Here is an 11,544-nt window from a genome sequence, read left to right as displayed (position 1 = left end):
TTTTCAAAGAGACAGAGGGAGAAGCACCCTTAATAAGGCCTTATTACATATCACGGTTCAGCCTAAACTTTCTTCTTTCATGCCAGAGAATAAATGTGTGTCAGTGAGAGGGAAAAGAGAGAGAGAAAGCAAGCACCTCTCAATGAAGCCTGGTCAAACCACAATCCTTTTGCCTTCAATTTTTCACCCTGTCAGGATCCTAGGTGCACATGTGTACCTGGTGTTTTCTGAGACACCAGGGTCAGGACTTGAACCCTGATCTACAATGTGGGATCTGACTGATGCTGCTCAGCACTTAACTGCTGTGCAAGAGGGCCAGCCCTAGCTTAAACTTTCAATAAGGGCTAAAAAAAAGGCAAGAAATGGAAGCCTAAAGAATCTATTGCCAGGGCCAGTAGGTGGCATGGTGGTTAAGGTGCTGGACTCCCACATGGCTGACCATGGTTTGAGTCCTGGATTTGGCAGCTTGCTTTCTCACTTTCCCTCTCTCTCTCTCTGTCTCTTTCAGGTGAGTGCACGTGCCCTCTAGCATGTTAAAAAATAATAATAAATAATAAATTAAATAATTCTAAAAACACAAAATTAAGAATAGCAAAATTAAATAAATCTTTTTTGGGAGAGGTTTTTGCCTTAAGTGTGTGTGATCACTGGAGAAAGACACAGTTGGAAGGAAAGTGAGAAATCACCCCCACAGGGTGAATGGCCATGCCACAGTTCCTTCTCCTTCATTCTCCCAGGATCTTGGGCATGCATGCACATGTGCCAGGTATGACTTTCAAGCCACCAGGTCTGGGACTTGAACCATGCTTGGCCATGTGGGAGTCCAGTGATGTAACTGCTACACCATCTGCTGGTCGGTCCCAAATAAATAATTCTTTTCTTTAAAAAGAAAAATCTACCACCTGTATCAGGAAATAGAATATGTTTTCAAGAATATCAGTCTCTCATTCTTAGTTTTGTCTGAGGCTCTTTTGTGGGTTGAATTGTATCCCTCCCAAAAGATATACTGAAATTCAGTGTCTTATGATGTGACCTTATCTGGAAGGTAATCAAGTTGAAATGATGTCATTAAGACCTAGCTGCAGTGGCATAGATGGGAGGGTGCCCCTGCACAATGCTGGAGACAAATGGGAGGACTGGGGTTGGACCCTGGGTCAGCCTAAACATGCAGGTCACATGTACCTATGATCCTGGTTAGGTAGGATGCTGGAGAAAGCACTGTGGAAAGGTGAGACACTGTTGCAGGTACATCTCTCTCATAAATAAAAAAGAGAGATAATTCAAGAGGGCCCTGTCAATATAACTGGTGTACTTATAAAAAGAGAACATGTAGATATGGAGACAGATAGGCATATGCATGCATGCATGCACGCGCCCCCACATCCACATATTATTTCTTCATTTGGTTTTCTAGCATTTCCATGTTTGTGGTCAAAGTTTCAATACAATTTTTTTCTCTAATTTGCAGTGGGGCAGATGTCACACTTGTGTAACTTTAATTAAAGTCCATTCAAATCTTAGAAGAACCAGACACTTATCTGAGGGAAACAAAGACTTGCTTATACTTTCACAGGGAGGATTTCTTTGCTGAAAGTTTAGGAGATAAGGGCCCAATCATGGCGGTATGCACTGCTAAGATGATGTACCCTGCAGGTTCAATTCCTTGGGAGGCCTAGGTTCAATTCCCAGATCAACTTAAAAAGCCAAGCACCATAGCATGTGTCTGTGGTCCCAGAGGCTAAGGAGGCTGAGGCAAGAATATCGCAACACAGCAAGACTGTTTAAAAAAAATAATGTTAGAAAGTGGAGAGCGGGTTCCTGGATTATGTTCAGAAAGGTCCGTGTTAGCAGGCTTCTATCAATGGTGGTGACCAAGAGCAGGGGCAGGCAACTGCTTCTGGAGGAGGGAGAGCCTTATGCAAATGTGTAGAATTCACCAGAAACTTGCTTAAATCAAACTTTTATCAGGATCCAGCTTTATAAATAAGCCTAGAAAAACAAAATGGCAGAAGATAAATATAAGTCAGCTGACTTCAATCTAATGAGAATTCTACACAGAAAGACATACACAAAGGAAAACATTTAGATTTATATTTGTACCTTCAGTCTATCTGCCACTCCCATTTTTCAGGCAAATAAAGAATCAACTTTTAACTGTCACAATACTGTACTACCTACCCCCGGCTAACCAGGTCCTTTGCCACTTCGCCATTTCATGGTTCATTACCACTTCCATTACAGATAGAGAAATGAAAAGAACTAAAATTACGACTGAGCCATCTGGTACCTTTATGATATTGAAAGGTTTAGTGAGACAGGAAGTACAAACTACAGCCTGGAATGGAGTTCTTAAATGGACTGGCTTCAAATTATTCATGATCGTCCTCCTGTTCTTTTTATTGATCATTCCTGCCAACAGCTGATACTTGGGGCAGGGGGGATGAATGTTTTAAGACACAAAATGCATTAACCATAAATGTGACTACATTAACATTAAAAACTTCTTCTCATTAAAAATACCCTTAAGGTAAATAAAAACCAACTTACACAGGCCATCTCCCCCTGGGGGGTGATTTCTCTCTCTGTCTCTCTGCCTCTCTCTGTTGGGTGAGCGCACGTGCCCTATAGCAAAAAACAAAACAAAAAACAAAACAAAACAAAACAAAAAAAAAAAACCCTCCCCCAAAAAAAAAAAAAAAAAAAAAAAAAAAAGAAGAATGCCATCAGAAAGCCTGTCTATGTGAGATTTCTGGCTACTTGCTTGCTATGGACACTCAGAAGAAAGGGACCTAGATCTCGAAGACAGTAGTATTATGTATGATTTCTTTTCCTGTTTTATGTAAGTTTTCACTTTGTACTTAATATTGCATTCTTTTTCTTAAATTGGACTTTTTTTTTTTTTTTTTTTTTTTCTGTAGAACCTTCTAGAACCTTCTGCTATAAGGCATGTGCGCTTACTGGAGAGAGAGAGACAGACAGAAAGCGAGAAATCAACCCCCTCAAGGGGGATGGCCATGCCACAGTCCGTTCTCCTCTATTCTTCTCCTGGGATTCTGGGTACACATGCACACGTGCCCCATGTGAGTTTCAAGCTGCCAGGTCTGAGACTCAAACTGCTGTTGGGTATGGGGAAGTCCAGCACCTTAACCACTATATCACCTGCTGGCCCCTAAATTGGACTTCAGTTGTATACGCTTTTGGCTCCTTAGTAATATAGATATAGATATATACACACTTTCAAAAAGAACAAAAGGAAAAATAATGGTACAAAAAGGGAATATAGTAGATTCTCCCTCCCAACCACCCAGTCTCCTGTAACATCAGTCATGTGACAATGGGAGAGTTTATGCGATACAAGTATACATAAATTTTTTTTCCACTCCCTCCTATTTACTTGTTTTTCTTTAAAGTTTTTTTTTTTTTCTTTTGAGAGATTTTTGTTATAGGGTGTGTGCGCTTGCTGGAGACACAGAGACAGACAGAGAGACAGAAAGTGAGAAACCAACTCTAGGGGGTACGGCCATATTGCAATCCCTTCTCCATTCTCTTCTTGGGATCTCTGGCACACATGCACATACACAAGCCCAGCGTGAGTTTTAAGTCACTGGGTCTGGGACTCGAATCGTGGTTGACTATGTGGGAATCCAGTGATGCAACCATCATGCTATCTGCTGGTCCCTTAAAAAAGTTTTTGCTATAGGGCGTGGTGGTGCCTGCCCTATGGCAAAAAAAAAAAGTTTTTGCTATAGGGCACATGAACTCACTGGACAGAAAGGGGAAAATCATCCCCCACCTCTATCCTTCACCATGGGAGATGGCCACACCACAGTCTCTTCTCCTCCAGTCTTCTCTTGGGATTTTGGGCACACACACGTATGCACGCACCCAGTGTGTTTTTCAAGCCACTGGGTCTAGGACTCTAACCATGCAGTCATCCATGTGGGATCTAGCTGCTTTCACTACCATGCCACTGGCTGGCCCAACTTACTGCTTTTCATTTTGAAATATTTTCAAGCTTACAGAAAAAATGCGAGAGTAGTAAAAAGATATATTCTCTTCCAAACCATTGGAGAGTAACCTGCCAAAATGAGTGCAAAATGATAATATATAAAGTTATTGGTTACGACATTACTTGGAGTAACAAAAAGAGAATATACATAACCAACACCTCCGGTTCCCATGTAACAAAGTAGGGTTCATCCTATTTTCTTTCTTTCCATATCTGTAACTCCCTTCTCTGACGGTGTGGTTCTGGGGGCCATCCCCACTGCCAGCCAGTGCAGACGTCCCTCTTGCCCTGTACAGGCTCTGACTCCCCTGTTCTCCATGGAACAACATCCTGCCTTCCTTGGGCTCTGACATCCTGCACTGGGCCACTCCCCTGTGCAGAACCCTCCTCATTCTGTCAAGGCTCTGACCTTGTGCTGGGCATCCCCTGAGGCCTCCTCTCATTTAAGTCTACTATGCCAACCCCACCTAATGGCTTCTGGAATAAATTATTCAAAAAGGAAGAAAGGGTAAAAGGAAAACAGGAAGGAAAAGGGAGATATGTCTCTACTTTGACACTAATAATAACATACTGTATTCACTGTTCCTGCATCTTGGGGTTTTCATTCACTCTGTTAATGAGACAGCTCCATATCAAAGAGCTTCCTTCTTGGGACCAGCAGATGGCATAATGGTTATGTTGCTGGACTCTCATATGGCTGACCATGGTTTGAGTCCTGGACCCCGGGACTTGAAACTCTTGCCAGGCGTGTGTGCGTGAATACCCATAATCCTGAGAGAAGATTGGAGGAGAAGGGGATGCAGCGTGACCATCCCCACTGGGGGGTGATTTCTTGCTTTCTGTCTCTCTGTCTCTCCGGTCAGGGCATGTACCCTATAGCAAAAATCTCTCTTAAAACAAAACAAATAAAAGAGCTTCCTCCTTATTTATGGCAGCACAACATTCCACAATATTTTCCACAGTACACACATACAATATAGTTTATGGATGAACTGTAGTTGTTTTTTTTTTTTAACCAGTCTCCTATTGATGGATATCTATGTTTTACCCATCTTTTGCTATTGCAAATGACGTTCTGTTAGTGACACGATGATCACAATCCTACTCCACCCTAATACACTGTAATCTTGCACCTTGGTGCACTTATGGGATAAAGTCTTTCTTTTTTTTTTCTTTTCTTTTTTAGAGGTTTTTGCTATAGGGCGTATGCGCTTGCCAGACAGACAGAGAGACAGAAAGCGAGAAATCACCCCTCAGGGGGGATGGCCACACCGCAGTCCCTTCTCCTCCATTCTCCTCTCAGGATCTTGGGCACGCATGCACACGCGCCTGGTGTGAAGTTTTAAGCCACCGGGTCTGGGATGCGAACTGTGGTTGACTACATGGGAGTCCAGTGACATAGCGATTATGCTAACTGCTGGTCCCATGGGATGAAGGCTTTCAAGTGGGTCATAACTTTGTAATTTCAACAGATAATAACAAATAGTCCTTTACCAATAATGCATAAGAATACCTGTTTTTTTTTTTTTTTTTGAGAGGTTTTTGCTATAGGGCGCGTGCGCTCGCCAGACAGAGAGAGACAGAGAGACAGAAAGCAGGAAATCACCCCCCAGGGGGGATGGCCACACCGCAACCCCTTCTCCTCCATTTTCCTCTCGGGATCTTGGGCACGCATGAACACGCGCCCGGTGTGAGTTTAAGCCACCGGGTCCGGGACCCGAACCGCGGTCGACTACGTGGGAGTCCAGCGACATAGCCATTACGCTAACTGCTGGTCCCAAGAATACCTGTTTTTGCATGACAAGGAATTAAGAATTTCTGGGCATGTGTGGATTATAAAACCAAGGCAAGAGACCCCCAGAAAATCCAAATAAAAAAACAAACAAACAAACAAAAATCCCTGGCAGCTTCTTACTTGTTGCTTCTGAGTGTAGAGTCTTCTCATCAACACTTTGAACCTTACAGGAAACAAAATATTTCCTTCCTTCAACTTTATCAAGTTGGCTATTTATCACAACAACAGAACAAAGGGGAATAGGTCTGCAGAAAGAAAGAAAGGAAAACAAAATCAGTTTTTGTAGAGTTGGATAACCCTGAAAGATGCTCGAGTGCATGACAGGGGTGGACATTTATGACACCTGAGGCCAACGAGCAATGACTGCCTGAAATAAAGCACTCCTTCGGGGCTCCGGCACCAACAGCCTCTCACGCCCCCTTTCTCCCAAGCACCGCTGCTCTTGGGTAACTACTGGGCATATAGTCCAGACTACTTTTCTAGGCTTGGTTCACACAGATCCCAGGGATTTTGGATGTGTGATGGCAGATACTGTCTCGTCTGAAGATTCACATCAAAATCTGAAGGGAGCTGATACCCTTCAACACAGGGCCATAGGACAGTCCCAGTCGACTTCTCTCAATTTCTGTTGTATTAGTACCCAATTACGTCTAGTGACTGTCACGAGAAAGCTGCCTTTTTTTTTTAAGAGGTTTTTGCTATAGGGCACATGTGCTCGCCAGAGAGACAGAGAGACAGAAAGCGAGAAATCACCCCCCGGGGGGATGGCCACACCACAATCCCTTCTCCTCCATTCTCCTCTCGGGATCTTGGGCACACATGCACACACACCCGGCGTGAGTTTAAGCCACCGGGTCCAGGACTTGAACCGTGGTTGACTACATGGGAGTCCAGCGACATAGCCATTATACTAACTGCTGGTCCCCCGAGAAAGCTTCTTAATAACAACAAAGTGCTGGTAACAGCTTACTGTGCTAAACCAGTGCTGTCTAAGGGAAATTCCTGTGATGATACAAATGTTCCATATCTGATTGTTCAACATGGTAGCCATATATGGCTACTGAGCACTTGAAAGAGTATGAATGAGAAATAGAATCCTTCTTTTTTTTTTCCTTAAAACAAAAAAACAACTTTTTGCCATAGGGCATGTATGCTCACCAGAGAGAGACATAGAGATAAGGAACATGAGAAATTATCCCTAGGGAGGATGACCAAGCTCTAATCCTTTCTCCTGTTGGGAATTGGGCATGCATGCACACATGACAGGTGTGTTTTTCAAGCTGCCAGGTTTGGGACTTGAACTGCAGAGTTGACCATATGGGATCCAGTGCCTTAAACACCACACCACCTGGGCCTCCAAGAAATAGGATCTTTAAATTAATTAATTAATAATTATTATTTTGGGACCAGCAGTTAGTGTAATGGCTATGTCGCTGGACTCCCATGTAGTCGACCACAGTTCGAGTCCCAGACCAGGTGGCTTAAACACACGTGCGTGTGCGTGCATGCCCAAGATCCCAAGAGGAGAATGGAGGAGAAGGAAATGTGGTGTGGCCATCCCCCCTGGGGGGTGATTTCTCTTTCTGTCTGTCTTTCTGGCGGGTACATGTGCCCTATAGCAAAAACCACTCCAAAAAAAAATTTGCCAGAGATACTCTGTACTTGCCAGAGAGAGGGAGAGAGAAAGCGAGAGGGAGAACCACCCCCAAATGGGGAGTGGTCACATCACAATCCCTTCTTCCATTTCTTTATCCTTCTGGGATTTTGGGCATATACATACATGTGGTTGGTGTGTTTTTCAAGCTGCCAGGGCTGGGACTCCAACCATGCTGTTGGCCATGTGGGATCCAGCTCCCTTAACCATCAGGTCACAGGGCTGGTCTATTTAGGTTTATTTTAATTAATTTATATTTATGTTCAAGTAGCCACATGTGTCTAGTGGTTATAGTCACCTCTGGGAATATTGACCATAAGGTACCATAACAAAAAAGATACTTTTCTCTTTTTCTTTCTTTTAAAGATAGGATCTTCCAAATTGCGATCCTCCTGCTTCAGCTTCCCTGCTTAGATTACAGGGGAATGCAGTGCTGCCCAGATTAGCCTTGAACTCATGATCTTCCAAACTCAGCCTCCCCCAAATTACTGGGATTAAAGGTACATGCCACCATGACTGGCCTTAAATTGGACTGGGAATTGAACCTGGACCTCCCATGTGACCTCAGCCTATAAAACACAGCATCTAAGCAGTGTATACTACTGGCTTGGCCTAGAAAGGTATTTCTTTCATGGTGAAGTTCAGTCAGCAGAAACACGTATTAGAGCATGGAAATGTGTTTTGTGTTCCTGTAGTACCACCATGTGGATGAAAGAAATGCTCCAGGTAGAAAGAAGTGTCACTGTGATTATACCTCTGCTGTTTTCCCTCCTATGAACTTACAGTACTCTCACTCATCAGCCTTTCCTGAGCCTCTCAATGGAACAACCAAGCTTTGCTCATTGAGAAAGTTCAAGATTGACTAAGACACAGCAGATATTAGGTATTCTTACCCGACAAGCATTTCTATTAACATTACTCCCTTCATTTATCCATCCTCTATGCCTGACCTCATCTTCCCTTTCACATACTCCTCAATTACCTCTCACAGGGGAAACACCTTTCCCCCACTTTTAGCCCGTAGGTTGAATGGAGTTGATCGTTGACGGCCTGCACCTACCCCTGCCCCCAGTGAACAATTGTGGGGTGGGCATCGGCTGAAAGAGTTAATCCTGGAACTTGTACTGGAGCCCGTGGAACTTCACTGTCCTGTTGGGGTTCCTAGGCTTATAAAATACAATCTGGGTTCCTGGCTATTGTGTCACTCCACTGGGAATGGCTACCTAGGGATAAAGGATGAACGACTACCCAGAAAATCATGGCTGAGCTTTCTAATGGTATTGTTCAACAGCTGCACCCAGCTGTGCCTGACTTCTCAACCACACAGGCCAATATATTCTCTTTTATGCATAAGCTAGTATGAGTTAAGAGTTCTATTCCCGAATGAGCTCTGTTGCCTTGTGGTTAAGACAGCCAGATCCCACAGGAATGACTTTGGTTTGAGTCCTAGACCCAGTAGCTTCAGAAACACGACAGGTGTGTGTGTATGTGTGCCCAAAGTCTCAAAAGGAGGGAGAGATGGAGGAGAAGGGATTGCAGTGTGACTACTCCTGACGGGAAGTACTTTTTTCCTTTCTCTCTCTGGCAAGCACACATACCCTCTAGGAAAAAAAAAAAATTCTGCGTAAGGAAAAGTCTCATTAATAAAGAGGCTAGTGAGGCCAGGAGATGGAGTAATGGCTATGTCACTGGACTCCCACATAGTCGACCGTGGTTCAAGTCCTGGACCTAAGAGCTTGAAACTCACACCAGGCATGTGTTCATGTGTGGCCAAAATCCCGAGAGAAGAATGGAGGAGAAGGGACTGTGGCGTGGCCATCCCGCCTAGGGGGTGAGTTCTTGTTTTCTGTTTCTGTCTCTCCAGCGAGCACACATGTCCTATAGCAAAAATATCTCTCAAAATAAAATAAAGAGGCTAGTAAAGAGATCTTAGAAAATACAAAATAATATAACAACTATGTTTACAGAGTACAACTTTCTAAATGTAACTATATTTAGGCACACATTAGTTTGGTGGCATAGACAAGAGGCTTTAGATCCATCTCCTTAATCCAGGTTTGCTAAACAACTTAACTAGGTTGGCATTAGAGGAAAAAAGGTGATAATAAAGAAATAAATCCAGGTATATGTGGTCAATAGATCTTTGACAAGGGTGCCAAAAATGTGCAATGAGGAACAGAAAGTCTCTTCAACATATGGGGCTGGGAAAACTGTGCATCACTGGTACTATATTTCTCTTGCCCGAAATACCTGAATCCAAGGTTCTAGTCTTGTTTCCATGAAGAAGAGACTGAAAAGGAGACTTGGACTTAGTTCTGTATTGCTCTTAGCACACTAGAATTTACTTCTGAGCTGTTTACTTGCCAGAGAGTTGAAAGGATAATTAGCTTAAGAAAAAGCTCCAAATCAGTGGAGGTCTTGATCTTTAAAGTATCATAAATAGGTCTTAGAAATCATCTGGCATTTTGTTTCTGTAACTGGAAAACTCTTAGGATCTTATTCATCAGCCTGCTAGATTGTTTCCTTTTCTGAGACACAGATGTCATACCTGCTCTTGTGCTACACTGGCAGTTAAGCAGTTGTGCCAGAGACAGCATAGTCTGCAAACCATAAAACATTTACAAGAAAATATTGCTGGTTTCTAAAATAACTTAATGTTATTTGCCAGGGGAAGAGTCCTTTTTTGTATAGAATGTTTTTTAAAAAATATTTATTTAATTTATTTTATTATCATGATTATTTTTTAAAATTTGACCAGAGAGAGAAGAGAGAGGGAAAGTCAGAAAGCAAGTCACCAGGTCCAGGACTCGAACCATAGTCAGCTATGTGGGAGTCTAGCACCTTAACCACCACACCCTGCCAACCCCTCTATACAGAATGTTCTTAACGGGATATGCCTAGTTAAGGATTACCTACAGTAAATAGATTCATAATCTATGAAGCATAGCTCCCTACTGACTGTCACACAAGCCATATTAAATCTCTGGGGTATAAATTGGAGATGTTTTATGTTATCCCACTGCATGAGCTAACCCACAAAATACTACTTAGAGACATCATCTACTAAACACTGTTAAGTTCTGTTCTGCCCCACTGTTCTTTCTCTATGGTTATGCCAGTTATCCATACTGTTTTGTCTACTGTAGGGGTATAGCTATATGGTTGAAAATTAAATAAGATCATACTGAGCTTTGTTTTTGATGAACAGCAAACTTCTTTGCTTTTTAGGTTTTTGCTTGTGGGTGTGTGCTTGAGGGGGGAAGGAGGGGACAGACACGGTGAGGGGGAAAATGAGAAACCACCCAGTGGCCATGCTGCAATCTCTTCTCTATTATCCTCCTGGGATCTTTTTTTTAAAAAAAGAATTATTTATTTAATTTTATTAATTATTATTATTTTTAATTTGATGGAAAAGAGGGTGAGAGGGAGAGAGAGAGAGAAAGAGAAAGTGAGAAAGCAAACCACCAGGTCCAAGACTTGATCTGTGGTCGGCCATGTGGGAGTCCATCACCTCAACCACTATGCCACTTGCCGGCCCCATATTATCCTCCTGGGATCTTGGGCACATACGCTGAGCTTGATTTTCAAACCGTGCTTGGCCACATGGGAGTCCAGCAACATAACCGCTATGCCATCTGCTGGTCTCAAACTTATTTCTTTAAAAGTTTCCTTCCTTTGCTCTCTCTCTCTTCTTTTTTTCCTTCTATCCTTTCTTTTCATGAGATAGAGGGAGACACACACACACACACACACACACACACACACACACACACACTGAGAGAAAGAGAGAGAAGAACTCCTAATAGATAATTTCCTCAGCCTTCCCAGTCAGCCAGGATCACCAGCACAAGTATGCACCCAGTTTGCATTGGTTGACCAGGAACCAAACTTTGATCTTCCACGTGCCTTTCAGCATTAGAGCATCATGTTACTGCTATGTCACCTCAGCTAAGCTGTTATCAAACTCATCTTATTGCTCTCTTAGTTCTCTACATCAAGTTACCACCAGGTAAAACCTCATGTTTTATTATGTAGTGGATACTGGTGCTCCATGCAGATTCCCTTGGATCCTTTTTTAAAATTTAT

At 42.9% G+C, this 11,544-nt stretch overlaps 1 protein-coding gene across 1 annotated transcript in view; it reads right to left on the bottom strand.

The window, feature by feature from the left end:
* Nucleotides 1-1,085: 1,085 nt before the first annotated feature.
* THEM4 (thioesterase superfamily member 4) overlaps nucleotides 1,086-11,544 on the bottom strand; it is a 40,260-nt gene continuing 29,801 nt past the window's right edge. The window contains exons 5-6 of the mRNA XM_006168396.3: nucleotides 5,925-6,049; nucleotides 1,086-1,989 (exon numbers count right to left, since the gene is read on the bottom strand). Coding sequence (XP_006168458.1) covers nucleotides 1,949-1,989; nucleotides 5,925-6,049 — 166 coding nt within the window. The 3' untranslated portion in view covers nucleotides 1,086-1,948. The remainder of the gene's footprint in view (nucleotides 1,990-5,924; nucleotides 6,050-11,544) is intronic.

Source organism: Tupaia chinensis, unplaced genomic scaffold (genome assembly GCF_000334495.1).
Source record: "Tupaia chinensis unplaced genomic scaffold, TupChi_1.0 Scaffold145814_1, whole genome shotgun sequence".
NCBI classification, from domain to species: domain Eukaryota; kingdom Metazoa; phylum Chordata; class Mammalia; order Scandentia; family Tupaiidae; genus Tupaia; species Tupaia belangeri.
The sequence above is the reverse complement of the archived record's forward strand: the minus strand, read 5'-3'. Positions and strand labels throughout refer to the sequence as shown.